The sequence below is a fragment of the Pseudonaja textilis genome, chromosome 1 (genome assembly GCF_049901715.1).
Source record: "Pseudonaja textilis isolate UNSWEBS1 chromosome 1, rPseTex1.2, whole genome shotgun sequence".
Classification (NCBI taxonomy): domain Eukaryota; kingdom Metazoa; phylum Chordata; class Lepidosauria; order Squamata; family Elapidae; genus Pseudonaja; species Pseudonaja textilis.
The window spans coordinates 40,966,086-40,992,932 of record NC_141990.1 but is presented as its reverse complement, the minus strand read 5'-3'; the positions used below and the strand labels follow the sequence as shown (position 1 = coordinate 40,992,932).

Sequence of the window (26,847 nt, the reverse complement as noted above, 5' to 3'; positions counted from 1 at the left end):
GCCTAATGTTCAGTGTTGAATGGAAATCAAGGGAAGGTTGTCCCTCTTAGCTTTTCTCAATTCATGTTTTCGCCTGCTACTTAGTATCTTTGTCCAGTTGTAATCATTATATTGAAAAGTGAAAAAACAAACAAGCTGAAGAAAAGATGAATTGATTTCTGCTAGAATCCAATGAGAGGAAAAGTTCTTTATGCAGATTTTCTCAGGCCGAACACAATACATCAAAGACATTACCTTTTGTCTGCAATATACATGAAGTTCCATTTCCCCACTGATACTATCTTTCTGTATGTAAACATTAAATGCTCAGTGGTCATTTTTAGATACACACAACAAGTGGTTTGAAGATTTATTTCTCCTCACAGGAAGCTGTGGTCATCATTCACAAGTTCTCATGAGGAGTTCCCAAACTTGTTCTTCATGGTTTACATTTGGGTAGTTCTGGTAACAAAGATAATATACTCAACATTTTCTCATGGATGTGAAGATGAAGTTGGGGTTCAGAGGAGACCCAATGATTGAGATGTATATAGGAGAGTAATGCACTCATACTCTTCATAGAATACTTAAATGCCCTACCACAATAACCATTGGAGCCCATGCATGTTTATTTCTGGCACAATTCAAAGAAACAGTGGGAGAAATGTTAATTCTCCCAGTGTAAGATTTAGTAGCTCAGCTGCTGCCCAAGATATGCGTACAGTGATTTATCCTGCCATAAATTGTTTTATCTCACAGTAGGAATACTCACAAATCTCCCTTTAATTAAATCTGTCAAAGGGCTGATAAAGGGGTGGAGTCTGGGGTGGGATTCTACCGGTGCTGCCTGGTTCTATAGAACCAGTGGTTATGGTTCCTGGTAGTTTGGAAAACCGGTAAATTGGGCCTCTGGCTGGCCCTGCCCCTCTCCACCCACTTCTCTGCTCCCTGCCCAGTCAGTCCCTATCACATATGCGCGACATACCTGCAGCCTGCATTTGCCTGCCTGCTAGGCCAGCCATTGCTGCCGGCCTAAAAGTTTGCAAGACCTGGCCCCTCCCTCCAGGAAGCAGCTCCTGTCTACACAGGTAAGCCTGCAAGTCATGCTAGCCCCTTTGGAATATATATTGCCCCCCTCTTTCTGCAACCCCTTAAAAGCCTGTTGCCTATCACACTCTTGAGCAAAGCATGTGAGCCATTTCCTCCTTTCAGTGGTCCATGAAAATACATCTATAGTACATAAATAATAAAGCCAAAAAAGTGAACATTTTTACAGAACTATAGATAAGTTGAGGCTGGTGTGACAAGGAATGGCTGGGAGGGGAGGGGCCAGGTGAGGCACCCCTTGACGTGAGTGACATTTAGTTGGTCACGCCCACCCAGTCACATGACCACTAAGCCATGCCCAACCAGCAAGCCACACCCAGCCAGTCACATGACCACTAAGCTACACCCACAAATTAAGCCACACCCACAGAACCAGTTGTTAAGAAATTTGAATCCCACCCCTGGGTGGAGGTAAGCAATAAAGCCATTGTTCCTTTCTTCTGCTGGACAATTCGGTGCACTTAAGAAGTAATGGACTATATCGTGAGTTGAGAGGTTAATGAAGTCTTTTTAAGGCAAAGCATAATGAAGGATCACAGAGATTTCACGATTCCTGTGCCAATAATTGTTCAAAATTAAGAATTTTTGAAGTGTGGTAGGAGAGAGGAATCACCCACTTCGACCATTCTTTGTACACTAAAATACTTGTGCATAAACTCCAATACCTGTAAGCTCCAAAAGACCAGGCTTGCAAAAATAGGAAATGTCAGTTCCATGTTTATTTGTTTATTACGTTTTTATATAGATTACTATAATCCCAAAAGACTGTGTTCAGAATTGTGCATTGGGAGAAGGAAGTAGCGTGGTATTTCAAGCAGGGGTGGGATTCAAAGTTTTTAACAACCGGTTCTTTGGCCTAAGTTGGTGGGTGTGGCTTGGTGGTAGTATAATTGGCTGGGCGTGGCCAACTCAATATCACTCACATCAAGGCACGCATCTCCTCGCCTGGCCTATCATGACTGTGGGGATTCTGCAACAGTTGTAAGTGTGAAAAACTCATCATCGCTGTGATAGAGAAGAGAGTTTTACATTTTTTATCTTCCTCAAGAAACCAAAACAAAACTCCACTAATAATTCAGGCAGCAGCACAAGTGTGGTCTAAAACTGTTTTTTTTTTCTTCTTCACAAGGATCCAAAAAGAATTAAAGTGCCTTTTCCTGACAAGAGTGAAGGCAACCTAAGTATTCTTAAGGGATCTAGATAATCCACTTCTTCCCACCAACTACAGATAGCTCTTGTCTTCATAGCTTTCCCTAAAATGGGAAGGTTGGAGATGTAGTTATAGTCAGGGGTGGGATTCAAGTTTTTTAACAACCAGTTATGTGAGTGTGGCTTAGTTGGTGGGTGTGGCTTGGTGGTCATGTGACTGGTTGGGCGTGGCCAACTCAGCATCACTCACATCGAGGCACGCTTCTCCTTGCCTGGCCTCTCGTGACTGTGGGGATGCTACAACAGTTGTAAGTGTGAAAAATGGTCATAAGTCACTTTTTTCAGTGCCATTGTAACTTTGAATGGTTACTCCACACAAGCAAAGTACCAGCAAAGGAGAGGGAAAAAACTCCAGAGACATTCCTGAGACAGGAAGCCTATTCCTGCCAAGAATGTAATAAGGGTTAACAGTGAGGCAATTTCTGTAAGCAATACCAGAATGTTTCCTTCCTGCCTTCCTTACAGGATTAGGCCAGTAATTTCTTCTAACAACTGGTTCTCCGAACTGTTTAGAATGTTAACAGCTGGTTCTAGCGAATAGGTGCAAACTGGTAGAATCCCACCCCTGATTTCATGTAGCTCGTTTCATACTGGTTGAAGGCTGACATAGTTGTGATTCAATTTCCTTCTTCTATTCAGTCCTTTCTGTTTCTGTTTGCTCGCACAATTAACAATGTCTGTTTCGTAGTCATTTATATATTATAGTATTATTTACACTTATGTGTGCATTTCCTTATGAACTCTTCATGAGATCTGTACTAAGTATGCCACAGAACCATACACCAAAACAGTCCTGGGAAGTTTACACTTTTTTGTTTCTTGAGGATAGGTTCCATGTAAAGCAAGCAAATGTGTCTAAAAAGTTTTTAAAGGCATAAATCTCTTTCTTTTCAATTGCAAGAGTTAATTTTTTCTCCAAGCATAAATAAAAAAAAAGAATTTAGCTTTTTATAAGAAATCAACTTTAGGAATGGTACACTACAATAAAACATATACATAAATTGCTAGAAAAACCTACCTGAGGCTGTGATAGGGCTAACAGCTTGTCAGTTATTTTTATTTTGGCAGTCCCCAGCAGATAGAAGGGAAGAAAGTCTTATTGAACATGAAGTTGACTTCATTCAGCATGACAGTCATACATTATTCAAATCTGATGTGTGGCATATGGAATCAAGAAAGTAAAACAGGCAGGTGGAGGAACCAACTTGCTTTAGATAAATTAAAAAAGTGAACTTTTGTTCAGAACATTGGAAACTAGAAAATGAATATAAAAGAGCATGGAGGAAAGGGACACTTCGACAAGAAAAAATTAAAATGGGCAGAAGTACTGGATTCTGAGGAAGGGTTGAGTAAGCCAAATTTTAGAGAAGAAATCTCATTACAAAAAGGACTTGATAATTAAAATGAACTGTATATTTTTCAAGATGGCTGCACACATGGATGCTGTGGCTAACCGCTCTTTCTTTCAGTGTATGGTGTGTATGATTCTATGTGTTTTGGATCCTTTCCTTGATTGAACCCTGTGGGGCAAGGAGCATCTATAGTTGGCAAGCCTTGTTACAAATTGGACTGAAATGTGAAAAGGCTATTATGGATGATTTTATACATTCTCATAACATACCAAAGGAGGCAGCTAGGTCCCTGGGGGAGCCATGGATCACTATCCCTGTAGGAAGGAGGAAGAGGCGGAGAAAGAGGAACAGGAAGAGGAGGAGAGGATGCCATGCTGGAGTTTTCTTTAGGCTGAGTAAGTTTCCACACAAGCCTTCAATTCCAAGTATATTTCTTACCAATGCAAGATCTCTGACTAACAAAATGGATGAATTAAGGCTACAGGTTGCAAAGACTAAATTCATCAACAATTGCTGTGTTTTGCTAATCACAGAAACTTGGCTTCATTCACTCATTCCAGATTCAGCTGTTGAACTGGAAGGCTACATAGCTCACCAGCAGGACAGGAGTAGAGATTCTGGCAAGATCAAAGCGGGAGGTTTAAGCCTTTATGTGAACAAAAGCTGGTGTATCAATACAAAGACTGTAGACAGCCACTGCTCCATGGATCTGGAGTATATGACTCTTAAATGTAGATCCATATATCTTCCATGGAAATTCAGCGTGGTTTTGATTACTGTAGTCTATGTCCCACCTGATGCCAATACTACCATAGCTTTGGGATTCTTGTACAACGTTGTTAGTAATCACTAAAATAAGTATCCTGATGCTGTGCATATCATAGTGGGGGACTTTAATCAAGCTGATTTAAACGCAGTGCTCCCTAAATTCTATCAGCATGTTAAGTATGCTACTAGAGGAGCAGACATATTGGACAAAGTATATACCAACATCAAACATGGCTATAAGGTTATACAATTATCACATTTGGGACAATCAGACTATATGCCACTGCTTTTAGTACCAGCGTACATCCCTCTTAGGACACGGGCTCTGCCTATAATAAAGACAGTGAAATCTTGACCAGAAGATGCTTCCCAACAACTTCAGGATTGTTTTGAGAACACAAATTGGGACATCTTTTACCACCCTGACCTAGAGGAGCACACTGCAACTGTTCTGTGCTATATCAAACATTGCACAGATACTGCCACTGTGGATAACGTATTAGGATCTATCCCAATCAGAAACCCTGGATGACCAAGGAAGTCCAGCACGTCTTGCATGACAGGACCAAGGACTTTAGGTCCAGTGATGGGGCAAGATACAGTGTTGCCAGAGCTAATCTGAAGAAAGGTATTTGGAAGGCCAAGACTGATTATAAGGGAAAGATAGAGGATAATATTTATAGCAATAACATGAGGCAGGTGTGGCGAGGGATTCAACAAATTACAAACCATCAACTGATCAGTTTCATCCCTGCTGAAAGGGATGCTTCATTGACAGAGGAATTGAATCATTTCTTTGCTTGCTTTGCAGTGGAGACATCAGAGACAGATAAAATACAATCAGCAGCCAATTGTAGCACCTACCTCGTTGTGGAGGAACAGGAGGTGAGGAGCATTCTGAGGGCTGTGGACCCTAGAAAGGCTGCTGGTCCTGATGGTATCTCTAGCCGAGTTCTTAAAGACTGTGCTGATCAGTTGGCTGGAGTCTTTACCAGGATCTTCAATCGGTCTTTATCCCAGTTCATTATTCCATCTTGTTTGAAGGCTTCCACCATTGTTCCGCTGCCAAGGAAGTTCCCTATCAATAACCTCAATGATTACAGGCCAGTGGCACTCACTCCTATCATCATGAAGTGCTTTGAGAAATTGGTCTGCTGGCACATCATCTCTGGTCTTCCACATACATTTGATTAACATCAGTTTGCATACAGAAAAAAATAGATCTACAGAGGACGCTATAGCCGTCACTCTTCACACTGCTCTGACTCATTTAGAACAGTGGGGGGGCTATGTGAGGATGCTTTTTGTGGATTTTAGGTCTGCATTTAACACAATTCCTCCACATAGACTAGTGTCTAAACTTCTAGACCTTGGACTTTCTAATTAAATCTGCCTTTGGAGTATGGATTTCCTGTCTGGCCACTCACAGAGGGTCAGATTAGGTAATCATACCTCTTCAGCTCTTATTCTTAACACTGGTACACCACAAGGTTGCGTGTTGAGTCCCTTACTCTATATTCTTTATGTGCATGACTCCCACTCACGCTAGTAATACTATTGCTAAATTTGCAGGTGATACAACAGTGGTGGGACTTATCTCTGGAGGGGATGAGTCTGCCTACCGAGATGAGGTGGACCGGTTGCTTTCATGGTGTGGAAACAATAACTTGGTCCTCAACACCAATATAAGACCAAGGAGCTTATAGTGGACTATAGAAGGAACAGATCAGACATCCAGCCCTTGCTTGTCAATGGAGACCGAGTAGAGCAAGTGGCCAGTTTTAAGTTTCTGGGCATTATCCTAAAAGAGGACCTGACCTGGGGTGCTCACATTGCAGCACTAGTCAAAAGGGCCCAGCAGAGATTATACTACCTGAGACTTCTCAGAAAACAACAACTGAATGAAAAACTGCTGGTGACTGCTGCACCATAGAGAGCATTTTAACATACTGCATCTCTGTATGGTTTGACAATTGCACAGTGGCAGATAGGAAAGCACTCCAGAGGGTTAATGTCATTGCCCAGAAGATCATTGGTTGCCCTCTCCCCTCTTTGGAAGAGCTTTATAGCTCCCACTGCGTTAAGAAAGTTCAAAATATTCTCAAAGATCCATCTCATCCCGGGAACCCTTTTTTTGAACTATTACCATCTGGCAGATGGTACAGAATAATAAAAACAAGGATAAATAGGCTGAAAAAAAGCTTCTATCCCAGGGCAGTAGCTCTTCTGAATTCTGCTGTATAGTGCAGTGTTGGTGCGGTGTTGGGGGGTTTTCGGTTCAATGTGTGAAGGGTGAAGGATGTGTATTTGTGTTTATTTTCATGGTCATGATGTGCACTGAAGATGGTTTTTTATTTCATTGTACGAGGAGCAATGACAATAAAGTAAAGTAAAGTAATATAGACAGGTCTTTGTTTTCCTAGTCCAGCCATCTTTCTCAGTAATCTCCCCAGATATTGCAACACATCCAATTCAGTCTGTGCAAAAGCCTTTATATATTCCTAATCAAGAATTATTTTACCATCAAAGGATATCCAGCTCTTTTTTAAAACTTCAGTCAATTGTCTGGAAGCATTGATCCAGTAAAAACTGGAAAGAAAGAAAACATGTGAAAAACAGAACAATTCTGTTGTACATATTGAAGTAAAAACCCCTGCAAGATTGAGGCTCTAAAACCTTGAGACTATTTCCCCATATAGTTATCCCTCTGGTTCTTCAGTGTTTTGACTTTGAAGAGGTCTTGAGCACCTTCATAACTGACTGTAAGGCCTTTGCTCTTGCCAGATTTATTGGTCTTGAGCTGACCAGCATGAAGCTCACTATCCTTACCGCAATCCGGTCTCTATTGGTTCTGTTTTAGCTCAGTGCTGACTTGTGTTATCATTGTGTTGCATAAACAAGGCATATTAAGCCATTTGCATGTCACCAACCAGAGAGAAACCATACAGAACACTGAAGGTTCTTGATAGAACTTGGAGAGGTGCTACAAAAAATCAAAGGAAAACAAGCTTTTAAAATAATGGTATACTTTGAACCCCCCAATCTTATTATTCAAAAAAGTACAAGCATTGAAAATGTCTGTGAAAACTAGCTAACTGAACTAAAATTAAGTGAAAACCTGCAGCTGTAGAAGCACTAGTAGGTGAAAATTTCTGTCATGGTATAGCAGATAATTGCTTTTTTTCCCCCAGAATTAGATTTAACATAGAATGAGGAATCAATGTCCTTTAGATGTTACCTGCCATTGGACAGCTTGATTGGGGCTGCTTGCAACTGTGATTTAGCAACATCTGTGGGGTCTCAGGCTCCCCATTCCTAAGATTTACCTTATTCAAATTTGTTATACCTCCCCAACTCCAATGAATTCTTATGTTTACATACATAAAATTGTAATGTATGAATGCATTGTCTCAATTTCTTGAATCAAATATACCTCATTTGTCTTTGTAAATTATAGGGATTTTACCTAAACTTTGTTTATTCTTTTTGCCAACAGCTTCCCCTTTCTGTCCTTTTTCAATTCTCCAATTATCTCCTTTTGACCTCTGATTAATACAGAACCAGCGGTGATTAATTTATCACAGGAAATACATCTCAAACTCAACCATAATGCCAAGTTCTAGTGGTTCTGTGGTCCACAAGCCACAAAAGTCACCACTTGCCCATCCCTGTTTTAGAGAACCAAGGAAATATCTTTGTCAAATGACAGACTGTGGCTCTATAATATTCAGTGCCACCCATTGATCCAGAATTGCCTAAGAACAGTCTTTTTCTTTTCTTTTGTATTTTCTTCCTATTCAAGAATTTCATTGGCACAATCAAAATGAGGCTTTGAATTATTTCATAATGCTAAAAACTAGAAAAATAAAATAAAATGAGGTGAAGTCAAATATCACATAAATTGGTTTGTCATAATGGAAGGAAATGCTACACTTAAGCAAAAGATCCCCATGCATCTATTTTATTTTCCTTTAAAAAAATAGTATTCATTTGAAAAACAAATCTATAATTTTTTTTAGCCATCCTGCATCAGCTGAAGTACCCATAGTTTAATTTGGAAGCATTTGCTCCTCTTGTTCAGATAGCTGTAGTTGGCTGTTTCGTCCATTTTTGGATAGAGATCTAATTTCCTGATGTGTCATGAATGTACAGTAGCATCTTTGTGAAACTCGGTCAAAAAAAATAATGAAATGGCTCTATTTTTTGTGAATTTTAGGACCGCCTATTTTTCGTCATGGAATATGTCAATGGAGGAGACCTAATGTTTCAGATTCAACGTTCACGCAAATTTGACGAGCCTCGCTCCCGCTTCTATGCAGCAGAAGTCACATCGGCACTCATGTTTCTACACCAACATGGCGTCATCTACAGGTATTTTTCTTTCAGAGGGTTGGGGAAAAAAAGAATTATTAAAGCTCTTCATTTCTTTGGTGTTGGCTAAAGTCCAGAGTCTCTTAGCAACCACATTGCTTGCTAACACAGAAGTTTTTTTTCTTACTCTTTTTGAGGTGGGGAGAAGACTGTTTATCATTCTGACTGTTAGCATTTGAATCGTCTCTGCAGGCCTTGCCAGCTGTGGGTGCCAGTTTTGTATTATAAAACAAGCAACGCTTATTTTAAAAACTTGGCACACTGTGACCCATCGTTGACTTTGGTTGCGGATCAGGGCAATCTCTTTAGTTTTCTTCTTCTGCCATGGATTTCCTTTCATTTCGGAACTCCCTGCCACTTCCTGGGTTTGTTTGTCTTAATTGTCTCCAGTCTGAGATGGGATAATCATTTGATGAGGCTTTGTACATGAAGTCTTAATGTTGAGGGTGAAGGCTCAGCTGCTAACAGGAAGAACCTCTTTGGAGACAACTTGAATTTGTTCCCTGCAGCCCCTGATTGGCATCTGGCTGAACAATAACAAAATCTGAATTGCTAACTTTTCATTATGCCATGAAGAATACACTTAGAGATAAATATTTATTATTAGAAACAAGGAACCTCTTAATACATTTTCACCTACTATCTCTTTATGTTATTAAGGCCTTTATCTTGTCGTTTCACTCTTCCTCTCCTTCTTTTCCCTTTAAAACAAAAACAAAGAAAAGAAACTGGCAGTTTTTCACGACTTCAGATAAAATTTGGCAGGCATATACAGAAGAAACTGCAGTAAGGGAAGTTGGCTGTGGGATCACTTCTCTTTCATGAAGTACTTGAAGAGGGCAGTCACAAAGCACTATTCACAGGAGAGGCTGCTGCAGATATATCATTGCCAACGAGCACTAAAATGAAGCAGAAAAATAATACATGTTTGGAAGCACATAGAAATATGTATTGGAGGGGAGAGAGAATGAAGAATTGGTTGTTTTTCCTATCCAGGTTTTGCCAGCCTGAACCTCAGTGTACTGTATTGGGTATTCAGTGGCATGGACAGCAGTCCATTTATTCCTCTGAAAGGGAGATAAGCAACTTAAAACTTACTACAATATTTTATGAGCAAAACAAGTCACACATAATATACACTATATTCCAGAGAAAGAGTAGAAGAGAGAGATTTTAATAAGAGTGTTAAAACAACATTTCATCCCCCCCCCCCTTCATTCCTCATTTCTTTTCAGGAAAAGAAATCTTATCCTGGTACATAAAAATTTCTAGGAATGTTCTGGTTCTGTACTTCCTTTGGAAATTTTGATTTCAATGCTGTTGGTACTTTCCCAATCCCTCTGAAGCAATTTGAAGACAACATGTATTTATGCTTACACCACACACTCAGATATGCTGAGAACAAAAAGCAAAAATACTTACTTTCCCTCAAATTTCCAAAAATCCTATAGCAACAACCCCCCTCAACTCCACATCATATAAAACGGAACTACAATAAACTACCTGCATTTGAGGCATACACATTCACTTCTTGGGTGTTCATATGACCCCCCCAAAAAGTGTCAATAGATCATATGAGGAGGCAGGGATGAAATGCTGCCAAGCCACCATTCCCTTTGAAAGATTTGCTAATATGGTTGTAGCCAAAGAACTAGGAAGTGAGATAAAACTAAGATTTCCTCAAATGGAAACAACTGCTGTGCCTGCAGAACCACAGTATTTTAGGGCACAAACTAGTTTTTTAGCTGTATGACATACAACATAGCTGAGCTGAAAATAAATAGAACAGAGATGAAGTCATGGAATCTCAGAGACATGGAACCAATCAGTAAAGAACAAGTGGGATTGCTGTTATTGCCTATATCTGTTGTGTTATGTACTCACCACAAATAAATTATTTACAGTCAAATCTTTTTTTAAAAAATGGCCTTAAATATGTCACAATGCGGTGACCTATTTTTGATTTAGTGCTATTGATTTAGTGCTCTTAACAAAGTTGCTGAGAAATAGGATCTGCTCCTATCTGTCAACATTTCCATCTCTTACAATTAAAAGCAGTTTTAAGGAGCAGAGAGCCAGATGCCAAACAAAGTTTGTCTTCTCTGAATTGCCTGTGTAAATGCAGAGATTGCTAGTCTTTAAGTCTTATTAACAGTTGTAGTTCAGTGACATCTGGAATGCCAAAGATTGCGTTCTCCTGCTGAGAGAAAAGATCAATGTCATGCAATGTGGAAATTTCCATGGACATTTTCTTCTCCAATGGAAAGAAACCAAGAATGGCTTATGTCTTCATGGCTTTTCCTTTATATGATGAAAAACAAGGGGATTGGCAAAAAAGATGACTAGTTGAGAACTTCAGTATTGTATTACCTTTTATAACAATAGAGTAAGCCTCTGATTTTAATGGACTTTTAATGGACAAAAGGAAGAATATCTGTTTAAGCTGAAGGTTGTCCATTAAAGTGAAGATTTACCAGTAGATATAATTGGGGAGAGGTGGCCCATCAAGTAACCTGCCCTCAAGTCATGTAGCACTTTAAAGATGATAGTCAACACCTGGAAACAAATCAGCAACAAGTGCAATTCATGCAAAAGAGATGACACAAAACCATGTGTATTATGAGCCAATTAAACTCTTCAAGGGCAGCCTAATGTAGAATGCATGACAATAGTTCAAACAGGAGAGGGATGACTGTGAGAAGGGCCCATAACAAATAGCAAAGAAGGAAATCATTGTTTTTTTCATTTCCTTGAATTCCAAGCACATCAGAAGATATGATGTTCTTTTTGTTTTGAAATAACATAGCTACAGCAACTCTGGCCCTTTCTCCCCAAAAAATTTTGCATTACTGTTATCCCTGAAATATATCTGACACACACAAAAATGTTTAATGTGGATGAAGTGGCCCTTGGCATATTGTAGGATATAGAATAGAATAAAATAGAATACTTTATTGGCCAAGTGTGATTGGACACACAAGGAATTTGTCTTGGTGTAAATATTCTAAGTATACATAAAAGAAAAGATACATTTGTTAAGAATCAAGAATCATAACGTACAACACTTAATGATAGTCATAAGGTACAATCATCAATCAAATCATACTACGACACAGTCAGTATAAATCGTAAGGATACAAGCGACAAAGTTACAGTCCTACAATCACAAGTGGGAGGGGATGGGTGATAAGGAGTGATGAGAAGATTAACAGTAATAGTAGTGCGGACTTTGTAATAGTTGGACAGTGTTGAGGGAATTATTTGTTTAGCAAAGTGATGGCGTTCGGGGGAAAACTGTTCTTGTGTCTATTTGTTCTGGTGTGCAGTGCTCTATAGCGTCGTTTTGAGGGAAGGAGTTGAAACAGTTCACATCCAGGATGTGAGGGGTCTGTAAATATTTTCACAGCCCTCTTTTTGACTCGTGCAGTATACAGGCCCTCGATTGAAGGCAGGTGGGTAGTAATTGTTTTTTCTGCAGACCTAATTATCCTCTGAAGTCTGTGTCTGACCTGTTGGGTTGCAGAACCAAACCAGACAGTTATGGATGTGCAGATGATATACAAATGGCAACTACTTTTCAAGTTGCAGTCACCATAGCCCAGTTCTTGGGGATGGGTAAACAAGAAAACATAAACCTTGAGGATTTTTCATGAATGTAGAGCCTCTCATATATTAATGCCAATTGTAGTTCTTCAACATAAGAAAGAAAATAAATTGAAGCATTCGTGCCTGGAGGTCACAGTCAACAAGACAAGGCTTGGCAACTCCATCTGAATTAACCCAGTGAGTTTCTGGCTGGGATGACATTTGAAGAAGAGTTTTCTGAGTTCCTAAAATGTGACCCATTCCAAATTATCTTCCCCTTGTTCCTCCAACTGGAAAGGCTACTAGAGATGGCATTTGTGCCATTGTCAGAGCTCTCCCTTCCTTAATATTCATCTGCATCATGTAAACAGATCATCACATAAACAGAACCTTGACATTAACATGGGAAGAATAGGGTGGGCCTTTTGTTAAAAGGGAAAAAGAGAAACCAAAGAAGGCAACCAAGAAGCATGCCAAGTTTACATTCCTGAGAGGGCAGTCGTTTTCCTGTAGAATTTGTAGGAAGGGGACCAGTGCTTTCTGCCTGATAACACTAAGTCTACAAAGAGGAAGTTGGGAAGCAGTATTTATCTTCTGTTTAAACATCAATTATTTTAGTTTATTTGGTTGTTATATTTACTTAACAAGAAACTAAAAATGAGCCTGCATTCCCTGGCTGAGCTCAAAAATATATGCTTTTATATACAGAAAGGGACAGAAGCACATATGTCTTATTTTTTTCTATGTACACAGAACTTCCCTTTAATGCTTCTCTGGAGAATAATGAAGATGGCTTGTGGAGTACTTTGGTTTCAAGAGAAAAAGAAAGAGCAATTGCAATTCTCCACTATATCTAGTAGTTGCCCTTTAAATTTTTGAGCTAAAATAGTATTTCTACACTGATATTTTTTATAATCAGGAACTTAAATATTTACTGTGCTATGCCCATTTTATCCAGATACTTTGGGGAAATTTTAATCTTGTACAGTTAAACACTTGTATGGCTTAAAATCCAGACACATTATTGGTAACCTATTAGTAGTGATTAGATGAATAGAGAACTAGTTGCAAGATCTTCCCTTTGGAATAAATGTACTCATTATCGCTGTGATAGAGAAGAGGGTTTTACATTTTTTATCTTCCTCAAGAAACCAAAACAAAACTCCACTAATAATTCAGGCAGCAGCACAAGTGTGGTCTAAAACTGTTTTTTTTTCTTCACAAGGATCCAAAAGGAATGACAATAGAGACTGGGTTTTTTCCTGCAAAAAATTAAAGTGCCTTTTCCTGACAAGAGTGAAGGCAACCTAAGTATTCTTAAGGGATCTAGATAATCCACTGCTTCCCACCAACTACAGATAGCTCTTGTCTTCACAGCTTTCCCTAAAATGGGAAGGTTGGAGATGTGATTATAGTCAGGGGTGGGATTCAAATTTTTTAACAACCAGTTATGTGGGTGTGGCTTAGTTGGTGAGTGTGGCTTAGTTGGTGGGCGTGGCTTGGTGGCCATGTGACTGATTGGGCGTGGCCAACTCAACATCACTCACATCGAGGCACGCTTCTCCTTGGCTGGCCTCTCATGACTGTGGGGATGCTGCAACAGTCGTAAGGGTGAAAAACGGTCATAAGTCACTTTTTTCAGTGCCATTGTAACTTTGAATGGTCACTCCACATAAGCAAAGTACCAGCAAAGAAGGGGAAAAAAAACTTCAGCGAAGTTCCTGAGACTGAAGTCTATTCCTGCCAAGAATGCAATAAGAGTTAACGGAGAGGCAGTTTCTGTAAGCAACACCAGAATGTTTCCTTCCTGCCTTCCTTACAGGATTAGGCCAGTAATTTCTTCTAACAACCAGTTCTCCCAACTGCTTAGAATGTTAACAACCAGTTCTAGCAAATAGATGTGAACCTGTAGAATCCCACCCCTAATTATAGTGAATTAAGAATCCAAGAGTCCAAGAGACACTGTAGTACTGTCTCTTTCAAGGGAGAAGATACCGTCTCTCAAAGAGGCCAACACCACAGTATTGATCCAACCATAGCAACTCCCTGACTGCTTTTGTAATCAGGAGGTGGCCAGGTCCAATGAACAGATGGCCAAACTGAGAGCAGAGAGAATCTCAGCCATTTTATTAGTAGTCATCAGATCAAATTTAGATCATATAACAAGGCCAGGCCCTAAGTGCATTAGATGGACTGCCCAGTTAGAATCCAAGACAGAGCGGATCTAAGTGACTTTATCTATCAGAAAGCCAAAATAGTAGCATTATGCTGGCCCTCCCTGACCATTAGAAAACTGAGTCACCCTAAACAGTATCTATGTAATGTTAATGTTATACTGTAGAATGAGCTATTCTGTTAGAATAAACCATACTGTTAACATTACAAGGTGGGTTAGATATATTTATAGATAAAATAATTTCCCTCCTAAATGCTAGGCTGTTTGTGGATTAGTGCACAAATTGTCTTTCATTTTATCTTCACTTCAAACTGACCAAGATGTCACCAAAGAGCTTGTGATTAAAGGAAGTTTTAAGCCTTCACTTGCTTTTAGTGATGATATTATATAAAGGGGGTTTCATTCAGTCACAAACCCATGAATCATATGTCGAGTATTAAGGACACAATGGGAAGTGGCCTTATATTGCCACAAATTTTGAATCCAGCTGTTTAGGTTCTGGGTTCTCAGAAAATCTGTTTCTATCATTTACTGTATAATTGCTGTTCACAACAACCACACTTTATGCCTGAGATAATATCTGAAGTGACATCCCTGATAGCAATCTTATTTCACCCAAAAGAAACTGGAGAAGCAATGAACATTTTTAGGTCTCTTCTTTTGTCCCATCATTAGGATTTCCGTAACCATTCTTCACATGGGAACAATAATCACCTTCTCTAAAATTGTATGGTGTTATATTGTGCAAAGCTCAGAGCCCAATAATTCAAATTATTTTAAGTAGCTATATGCTTAAGCAATACTTTTTCTGCATCTTATTTGTGTGTGTGTCTTATCTCCTGAGCTTTGCCAAGACTATTAGCTCAGCCTGTGTTTGTTTGTTTGTTTTTTGAAAAAAATCATTATAAATAATGATTTGACAGAACAATTTTTACCTGCCGGGCTTTATCAAATAGTTTATATATATTTTTTCAAGCCCCCTAACATCACAGAAATGTACAACTGCTTTCAATATTCCAAATATAACATATTAAGTTGCTTGACATTATTGCCTCTGCTATGCAGTTTTTTCGAGGCTTAATTCTTCAGAAACTATAACTGACAGTCCCTGGCCCAAATCTGTTCTCTGAGAGGTACCATCTGCAATTGCCAGTTTTGGTTGAAAAATAAAGGATGGAAGGGTAGCAGTTAAATTTACATGACTGCCAGCTTTGAAACTGCTAAGAACTTGACTTACCTTCCATTTTCATATGCCTTTTAGAAAACTTATTTGCCAGCAGGCGTAGATGGGATTGGCAAAAAAGTAGCACATTTATTTCTAAGGTGTAAACCTACCCTATTCAGAATAGACCCTACCAGTAGGCAGAATGAGCCAGTTGCAATAGAACCATGCAGGAGTCAAGTGATAAAATTGTATGGAAGGAGAGAGCTGTACTTATACTGTAGTTGATGACTATGCTGTCCACAAATATACTTTCCAATCCTCTGTATGACTGAGAAGACTTATTTGTTGTGAGCGTTGCATAAATATTTAGCTGGATATGAACAAGGCAAGGGTAGATTGTTACCTTTTTGCCCTAGGGTTTTCAACCAACCATATAATATTGCTATTTTTAAATCAGTGTTCTATTTGATTGAACCCATCCCCTTTTATATCATTATAAGGAGGCAAAAGCCATTTAAAATATGTTCAACTTAGTTTGGAAGGTAAGTTAAGAATGGCAAACACCTCGGGCACTTTACTTGTGCTCTTTACAGAATATATTCACAGTGATTTAATTTTTAAAATACTGTGTCAAGCTTTTCCTCACCACATCTTGAAAATTAATTTATAATTTGGGGATCTATCCATCCTCTAACCAGAATTTACTGAAGTCAACAAATGTCTAGAATATAGTTCTGCTACAGAAGAGCTTCCTTCATCCTCTCATCCTACCAACAATCACACACATAAATGCTATGAGCTCCAGATGAAAGATAATCACATGAAAGAATTACAAAAAAATTTCAGGAATGATGATTATGATTTCATTTAAATTTATGATATTTGCCCTCTCTCATGGACCATGATGGTTTTAGCTTGAGAAACAGGAGTGGATATGAAAACCATGTGTATTAACAGTAGTATTCCAGAGAAAATTGGTGCTCCCTACAGTTGTTTTAAGGGAAAAGATTCTTGTGAAATTCAATAATATAGGTAGTCCTTGACTTACAACCATTCCCATGTAAAAAATCAAGCAAAGAATTTATCAGAAGGAATTGATGCAGTTCTGTCTGAGTGACACACTCATTCAATCATTTCCCCCCAAATACTTCTGTATGAAAAACATTTTTATAAAGTAGAGATCTATTAGATAGAAAAACAAGCAGTCTTATGGGTAATGCTAAAAACTCATTTAGTATAGCGTGCCTTGGAAAACACAGATTTCATTTTTTTTAAAGTATGCACATAGACAAAGCAAAGGAGCCTGAACTTTACTACTGGATATTAAAAGCTTCATCCCAGTAGTACTTATGTCAACAGTTCATTATGGTACAACATATTTGATACGTTGTTCTATAAATAATATAAATAACCGTTCTTACATAACAGTCAGTTCTATTTACCCATGGAAAGACTTTTCATTGCAAAAATCTCTTTAAGTCTCTCCTTCAATAGCAAAAATTTGTTGGGGGAGGAAATACTATTGAACTAACTGTTTCTTCCTTTTGAGGATACTCTGGAGAGCACAGCTGAGAGAGTTTTTTTTCCCCTTTTTTAGCCTGGGATAGTATGGTGGGAACAAAATAATTTTGGTAACTTAATCCATCACTACTTTGTGAGTTTTGGGTTTTTACCAACATGCACACTGGACCAAAGAAAAGGAAACAATAATAACGTAATTAGGGTAATCCTTGATTTTCGACCAGAACTGAGCCCACCATTGGTGGTGGTGAGACATTTGTTAAGTGAGTTATATCCCCATTTTACAACCTTTCTTCCCACAGTTGTTAAGTGAATCACTGCAGTTGATCAATTAGTAACCCAGTTGTTAAATGAATCGGGCTACCCCATTGACTTGGCTTGTTGGAAGGTTGTAAAAACGTGATCGCATCACCCTGGAACACTGCAATGGTCATAAGTATGAACCACTTGTCAAGCATCTGAATTTTGATCATACGATCATGGGATGTTGCAAAGGTTGTAACTGTGAAAAACTTTTTTGTGACTTTGGTCACTAAATGAACTGTTGCAAGTCGAGGACTACCTGTAGTGTTTCACTATAACAAGATTTTTGGTTTCTTACTGTTTTCCTAGGTGAATGGAGCACTTGGGCAAAAAGTATCTATTGCATGCACACAAAAAAAGATATCTTAAATACCTTCTGTTTTGAATTTTCAGATTGACATCCATATGTAGTCTTATTTAAGAATTGGCATTCTTTATTAGAAATGTTTTAAAATTTTACAATACAAAAGTTAAATTCGTTTGACAAAAGGAAATCTAGAATGCTTTCACATCTCCATATGAAGTAAAGGGTATTTTCAAAGTCAAGATCCATCCAATGCAGTTTGTGTTTTAGTCAAGATTCTCCCTTAACTTCAAAGTGATTTACTTTCTTATATATTTATTTCTCTGTCTGCCTGTCTGTCTATTTCTGTCTAATTTCTTTACCTTTCTTCTGAAGAACCCTGATGAGGTCTTTATCAAGGAGCCTCTTAAGAGTGTTAGGAGTTTATCTTGATAACTGATCATTAATCAAGATGAATCCCCATTCATTTCAGTCTTGATTTGCATCCAATTATATGAAGGAGACAGCTTTAGTCACCTAGATGGATCTGTGGTGGGAACTAGACAAGGAGAATGTAATTCTGTTAGTTTGGCTGGATTTCTTAGTGCTTAACCAATCATATTCTACTAGTTCAGCCTTCTGAAAAGAAAATGAATAATATTTTGCTGCATTTCCCCAAAGGCAGTTTTAGAAGGTCATGTTGAATAGATTCTATTTGACACATTGGCCACTTCTATATAGTATCCCACAAGGTGCTAGTATGCTTCCATGTAACAGAATATCAGTATGAAACTTGGGAAAGTTTGTATGGTCTGTTTTCAGTATTTTTTCATTAAAAGTTTAGATAAAATCAGCCTAGTTCAAAATTCCTGGACACTCTAGTTTATGTAAGGCCACCTCCACTAACTTGATGTTTTTGAAATGTGGTGGGTTTCAATTGCTGTCATCTCCAGCCACAGTGACCTTTGATATCCTCCTAGAGCAAGAGTCTTCAAACTTGGCAAGATTAAGACTTGTGGACTTCAACTTCCAGAATTCCTGAGCTAACATGACTGGGGGAGGAATTCTGGGAGTTGAAGTCCACAAGTCTTAAAGCTGTCAAGTTTGAAGACGCATGTCTTAAAGAGTGACTAACTAGAAAATATGACCTGAGATAAATTTGCTCATGAAACCCAGTTAGTCCGTATGGTTGTTGTTGTTTTTTCATCACTTGTATTTATTTTATTTACAAGATACATTCAATTGACATTTATCTGAGAATACCTGAATAAGCACTGAACCAGCTGTGGTATGTCTGATAAGTTGAATTAAATTTTACAACTGGGTTGGATGTAAACTCAGCAATAATGTCTATAAATAAATATAGTCTCTGAAGACCTGTCTAATCTTCCTTTTTAAGCATTCAATCTTCGAACTTGATCAGACTGTAGTTTAAAAATCTCATACCATTATTCCATAGTGTGTGTCATTTTTTAAATAAAAGATAAGCTGTTTCACTGCAAAGGATTATGGGTTTTTTGATTTTCTGGCACAGAAGAAAATTAACTTACACCTCACTGCCTCTACTCGTTTCTTTTATTTTATTTGCTTTGTAATTACAGCAAGACAGCTTATAGTCAGATACCTTTTTAGCTAATAAAATGGCAAAATGCCTTTTAAAGATAAAGTTATCATTGGATAAATTCATCTTATCCTTATTTAAACCCACTAAAGTTTCAATGGAGAAATAGACTACCAAAAGCATATCAAATAATATATTCTATAAAAGACAGAAAGAAGAAATAAAAACATTATGGCACCTACATAGAAGTTACCCCAACCACTTCAAGCAAATGATAAACTATTGTTTGTTATCATTTGAAATTGTTCAGTGAACAGAATTTTCTGTTGCTTATTTAAGCCTGTCTCTTTTGAGTTCCAAATGTTTGAAAAAGTTTTTACTTTTTTCTAAGCTACCAGCTTTATGTGCTTTTGTGGATACAGGTTTAAAGACTGGTATTTGTCAACAATATACAGCACCACATTCAGGGAAATAATATACCAATGAAATGTGATAAAATTGAAACATTTTGGACAAGGTGTTTTTGACAGATGAAACAAAATTTGAACTGTTTGATCACAACTACACAAGATGACATTCAGAGAGAAAAGGTGAAATTTAAAAAAAAGAGTACCTTGCTAATCGTGAAGCATGACGATGGTTCTGTTGTATTTTGGGGCTTCCTGGCAGCCAGTGGCAGAGAAAATATTGTGTGAAGGGAAGGAAAGAATATCAGTTTATCCTTGAAGTTAATGTCCTAATCCAGTGAAGAAATTAAAATTGAAAACTATTTCAACCTTAAAATAGTTGTAGGAAAAGAAAAAAAATGTTTTGGAATGGCCTTCACAGCCCTAGATTTGAATGTCACTGAGACCTCAAATATGCAGTGGATGCAAAGAGATCTAAGAATATTTCTGAGCTAGAAGAATTCTGCAAGGAAGGTTTGGGGAAGGGGACAATGATAAGCAAGGATAGAAAAATTCTTTTTTTAAAAAGTTTTATTGTTTTTAAAACAAACATAAACACAACATAAAAACATCAAACCATCTTCCATATATGTGCATACAGTGTGTCGATTGGTTTACAAATTGTTTTGTGCTTCCACTTCGTAATCTTCAATTACAATTACATTGTATATGTTCTCATATTGTCAATCAAATATTCCTAAATACATTAATATCATTGTTAATCAATCATTTGACTATACTATTATTCATTCATGTTTTACAAGGTAATCCATATTTTACTTAATTTGTTTTATGACAGTTCATATTATCATCTCAAATCTATCCCATAATCATTTTGTAGATATAATAAAATACATCTTTATATATTCATTATGTTCTAAAAATCTGCATATTTCATTACCATGTTTTATTGTCTAACCATTGATAGAATAGATCCCAGATTTTATAAAATTGTTTATCTTCTTGTTCTCTGATTTCAAATGTCAATCTACTCATTTCAGCACATTCCAATATTTTCTTAATAGCTTCCTCCTTCTCATTTTTCCAGTTTTTAGCAAATACAATCCTAGCCACTGTTAATACATTTACAATCAAATATTTCAATTCTTTACTATATATTTCAGGTAAAATTCCCAATAAAAATATCTCTGGTTTCAAGTCTATATGCTTTTTTGTCATTTTTTCTACCCATGTGTGGATTTTAGTCCAATATTTTTTGGCATCCGCACAAGTCCACCACATATGGTAATATGAGCCAGGTACCTGATGACATTTCCAACATTTTTCAGATTTGTTCTTGAACATTCTTGCTATTCTTGTTGGGGGGAAATGCCACCTGTAAAACATCTTATACAAATTTTCTTTATATGCTGTTGACATTGTCATTTTATAATTTGAGACCACAATTTTTGCCATTTCTCTAGATCAATTCCATATCCAAAATTCTTCCCCCAAGCAATCATTGTTTCTTTGACTTGTTCTTAGGATAGAAAAATTCTTATTGTGCTACAGGAAATGTTTAGAAGTTTTACAACATACTGAAAGGTTATTCATAATTTGGTATCTGTCATATTCATGATTTTATTTAAATTATGTAAAGAACTGTAAATAAATAGAAAGTTTACATTCAAATTTACAGAAATCTATTTACCTTTATACCATGTAAAAACTGTGTTAGCATCTGTTTTCTTAGGGTCTCCTTGAAATGCACAATTTGATAAAGATGTGCTATATTTTTTGCAATTAATAGAATATCTGGGTGTTCCTTTTGAGCAGATTTCATGAAGCTTTTAGCTCATAAAATTCTGACTTCAAAGTGTTAAAAAAAATGCTCAATTTTTAAAATGAAATTAGATGTATCAAACACAACCCTGATGCAGCCGTTTGAGTTTGACACCCCGGTATAGATGATCATATCAAATATTTATGTGACATCTGCAAAAGTGATAAATGCACTTTGCTTGTAGAAAAGATGAAAAAAATCACACTTTTCTTTGGGAAGATCTTAAAATACTATGAAGTAAGATATGGTTTGAGAGTACTCCACATTCTCTATTTAAAACTTGTATCTCTCTATTAGAATATGGCAAAGGTTTCTCTTCACAGTGAATACATTAATTCCTCCTTTTATTTATTGCTAAGAGCTTCCTGATTGTTTCTTATTCAAGGGACCTGAAACTGGACAACATTCTTTTGGATGCAGAAGGCCATTGCAAACTAGCTGACTTTGGAATGTGCAAGGAAGGAATTTTGAATGGAGTAACAACTACTACCTTTTGTGGAACACCTGATTACATAGCTCCAGAGGTATAACAGTATGCATTGAAGTGTATAGAACTCTATTTTATGATGCTAGTTTAATTATCCCTCCAAGAAAAACTGAAACTGAATTTTTTTCTATGTAATCCTATTTGGGATTGAATATGATGATGACTGTAGTACATCACAATAGGAACTTGGTAAAAAAAAAAAAGGATTAATGGGTACTTCCCATACAAATTTTCCAGTACCATTCAGAAAACAATTCCATCTTGTGAAACACATAAAACACAGGAAAAACACTGTCGGAGCAGAATGAAGGCCTATCTCTTCTAGTATTTTTTCATATTACAGCCAACGACAGTAAAGTTTACAACCATGATAGGAGTTTGATAGCAGACTTCTGCCTCTAAAGACAGGAATAACTCATAAGGATCACTGACTTTTCAATCTTTTTTTTCACATGAACTTGCTAGCTTCATTTGGAGTAGAATTAGGTGATGTCCATCATCAGATTTAATCATATCATCTGATTGGCAATTCTGTAAGTTAACAGTTTCCTAAGTGAAGAACTGCTTTTTCTTTTCTTGTGTAAATCTACTTTCATGTAGCTTCATTGATATACAACTAGTTTTAGTGTATTATGAGTATACTGGATGGGTAGAATAACATTCTCACTGATAAACAATGGGCAGACATTGTGTCACACTGAAACTTTTTCAAAGAATTTACAGGTTTTAATTTAAGGTCCAAGTGAGTTTCATTAAAACTGGCTTTAAAAAATAATTTCATAAAATCATGGAAAAACAGGGTTGGAAAGGACCTTGGAGGTCTTTTAGCCAATCCCCTAGTTGAGCAGGACCTTGTACCATTCCAAGAAAATGGTTGTTCAATCTTTTCTTCTATCACCTCCAGTGATGGAACACCCACAACTTCTACCCACAACCATTGCAAGCGGTTCCATTGATTAGTTGTTCTGATTGTCAGGAAATTTCTTAATTCTAAGTAAGATCTCCCTTTAATATCTTCCACCTGTTATTTCTTAACCTGCCGCCAGGTGTTTTGGAGAATAGATTGACCCCCCCCCCTTCTCTATGACAGCCCCTCAAGTATTGGAAGACAACTATCATGTCACCCCTGGTTCTTCTCTTCACTAGACCAGGCATACCTAGTTCCCACAACCGTTCTTCATATAGTTTGGCTTCCAGACCTCGAATCATCTTTGTTGCTCTTCTCTGCATTCTTTTTTCTTCAAATAGCAGGCAATATGAATTGTCCACATTGTGCATTTTTATCCATTGATTTCTCTCTTTCTTTTTCTTGATTTCTCCTAACAGATCCTCCAGGAATTAGAATATGGTCCTTCCGTGGACTGGTGGGCCCTGGGGGTTCTCATGTATGAGATGATGGCTGGACAACCTCCCTTTGAAGCTGATAATGAAGATGACCTCTTTGAGTCTATCCTACATGATGATGTGCTATATCCAGTATGGCTTAGCAAAGAAGCTGTCAGCATTTTGAAATCTGTAAGATTATCTATTTTTCTTTTTAAATTTTAGTTTTTCCTAGAACATTTGAGAAACAGCCACCCTTGGGAGTTCAAGTATAGTTCAGAGTGCCATTGTCCGTATACAAGGGTCTGGGATGAATTAAACTTCTTGTGGGAAAGAGACAAAATGTTTGTGTTCTTTGTATCTGTATATCTGTATACATGCCTGTACTTGAGAGAATCATGTTTCAGGAAGAACCAAAAACACAAGCAAACTGGAGTGCCTCATAAAGCTGAATACTCAGATTATATGTTTGGCTGAAGTGAAGACAGAATTATGCAACTGTGGATGCAAGTCCCACACAGATGGGCCCCAATCCAAAAGATATTTAACAAAATGACATGCTGATCCGTCATCATGCTGACTTAAAAGTCAGCTGCTTTTTCTGGCAGATGATCCTGTGTTTCTTACCACCACTGCTTCTGGGCAAATGTCAATTAGAATTTATTGATTAGCATTCAAAGAATGTTCTTGATCTTGAAGAATTTTTTTGAAAAAGGTGGCAAAATAAGGATGAAGATAGTTTCAATACATTTCATATCTTTATTTTAAGATGAGTGGGTTCTACAAGGGATTTACGTTTAATGGATGAGTTCCTAACCTAAAGTTAATTCCCAGTTAATTCCCTGAAACAGGTAACACTGCACTTTGCTCAAAATAAAATATTGTAACATCTATAAAATATACATTTAATTGTCCTCATGCTGTTCCTTACACTGACAAAACAACTCTGCCTGTTGTTTTGGCAGTGGAAAAGAACGCTGCCAAAGGGTGGAAGATTAGCAAGCTAGTGAGAACTGTTTAGTAAAAATAAATTATGTGGGCAAATCTCTCCAAAGTACTGTAGCTAAAAAAAGGCTGTATGTGGAATGGGAACTCAGTCCAGGGATGGGAATATAACCACATCAGTTTTCTGAGAGGTTGGACTTTGAACATTTATATCCTGATAGTCCACATCCAGTTATGTTTTATTGGTTTTTTAAAATAAAAAACAGTTTTGAATATGTAGTCATTTGTACTGGAAAATCTAAAAACTTGCTGCAAACCTAATGTTTCTACCTGAACATAAAGCCAGGAAAGTTCCTATTTAGAATCCAGCAAAAGTCAGACAATCCATTCATTATCATAGAGATATTTTGTGCAACGGTTTCGCTAGTAAATACCAGTAAAATTATGCCCATGGTATAGAGTACAATCAGCCTAGAGAATCTTGGAGGAACTTATTGGGAGGTGAAGAATATGTGGAATAGAATTTGAAATAGCCTTTGTTTCCTTAATTGCATGATAGCTAAGATCACCCCTCATAGTTAGTTACTTAAATTTTGAAATAAGCCCTTCACAATGAAGTTCACTGACACATCGAGGAGAAAGAAATGAGCATGCTGGTTTCATCCACTTCATTCTGTCCTCTGTATGTAGATAGTGAATTCTTAGAAGGTTGAACCTCTGCTAACTATAGAAGGTCTCTAGGAGAGGGAAGACTCTGGGGAATTGGGATCCTCAATGGTATGGAGATCTATTGATAGGGGAAGGTCTCCTCTGTAGACATTTATGGAAGTGAGAAGAAGACTCATCCATAAAGTCATTTAAACACATATTGATTGTTACCGCATTTCTTACTCTGAAGAGAAATAATGTGAGGGCTTTTCCCACCCACCACGCAAACAGCATCTTACGACAACAGAAAGAAAACTTCTCTGGGGTGAGCTTTAGCCTTAGATTAATGTTTGAAACCTGGGCTGTTCATCTTGTTCTTTAGCAATATGAATTAACCAAAGAGCAGGAAAAACAGAGGAAATGGAGGGGCGTCTATGTACTTGACTGCCGAATATTAACAAGGGATTAGCTTTGGAACACTTTGTTTCCTTACATTGTACTGTTAGATGAGGGCTTTGTTCTTCAGGCACTTTAAATTGGAATCCTGTTAAGATTTTTAAAAGTATTTTGAGTAGCTTTGGCAGAATGATTTTTGGTTTCTACTCAATTTTATTTATTTTATTGCACTATTATGTGGCAATTTATTTACAGTTTCCAAACAAAAAATATCCAGACTTGGAAACTGAAGATATTTTGAAACTTGGGGAGGGTGGCAGGAGCAACAGTGGAAAATCTGGGATTTAATTTCTCTGAACTGATCTTCAGTGCTGGATGATGGAGAACATATTAATTTCTGAGGTTTTGTGAAAGATACCACTCTGAATTTTTAGAATGTTTACACATCTTATGACTTTGTGGCATTCAAAAACCCTTTTACTTTTTAAAAACTTAATATTAGTTCTCTTGAAAATAAGACAAAATGAGAAGTAAAGGAGCCTAGGCTTGGCAGTGGAAAATATACTTTGCATTCCAAAAAAACGTAGGCTCAGTTGTCGTCCTCTCTGATTAAAGGAAATCTAAAATACAGGTTTTATGAGAGGTCTTGGCAAGTGAGATGCATAAGCTGCCCTATCACCTTTCTTGCAGCATTCAGAGACTACTAAGATTGTACCAATGAAATTTGCTGGCAAACAACCAAACATTAGTGTAATTTCCCATCAATTATTGGTAGGAATTTTTACTTTTATTTTTTTTTAATTAAGAGCATTAAAGCTTGGATTGGTTTAACTCGTCAAGAGAGTAGGAGGGGCACAAAAAGCCTTTCAGAAATGGGAAGAAAGACTGGGAATTTTATCCAGCAATATTATTGCACCAATAATCTTAGTTCATCTCTTCTGTTAAAAAAAGTTCAGTCCTCTCCCAAAAAGTATCCACATCAGTTCATATACTTGTGGTGTATATAATGAGTTGGCAATCATTGTAATAATGAAAAATATTTTGAGATTTTTGCTCTTATCACTGAATACTTTAAATAAGAAATGGAACTTCCTAGATCCCTCAACAATATGCTCTATATTATTTGTAGTTGCTTTCCAGATTTTGTCTGGAATATTTTTCATATTCATACAAAAGCATAAAAAACAACTATCTGATGTGATGAATAGCAGAGAGGTGCTGCTCTTGTGCAGGGGCTGTTTAGATGTAACATCATTTTCTTGAAGATATTTTTAATGTAAATAATTATTTGCCAGATATCATGGAAACAGACAAGGATTTCAATTACCTCTTTAATATACGGTATAGTTAGTGGATGGATCTGTTTGACATTTTAATGTTTAAAAGGCACAATTCACTAAGAATAAAATTCTTTGATTAGGTATTTCTTCCATGCTCCA

At 37.2% G+C, this 26,847-nt stretch overlaps 1 protein-coding gene across 2 annotated transcripts in view; it reads left to right on the top strand.

Annotated features, from left to right (window-relative positions):
* The window catches only part of PRKCE (protein kinase C epsilon), a 304,751-nt gene that overhangs the window by 255,128 nt on the left and 22,776 nt on the right, over positions 1 to 26,847 (top strand). For both annotated transcript variants that reach the window (XM_026695854.2, XM_026695853.2), the window contains 3 exons: positions 8,632 to 8,786; positions 21,995 to 22,133; positions 23,423 to 23,611. In XM_026695854.2, the coding sequence (XP_026551639.1) occupies positions 8,632 to 8,786; positions 21,995 to 22,133; positions 23,423 to 23,611 (483 nt within the window). The remainder of the gene's footprint in view (positions 1 to 8,631; positions 8,787 to 21,994; positions 22,134 to 23,422; positions 23,612 to 26,847) is intronic.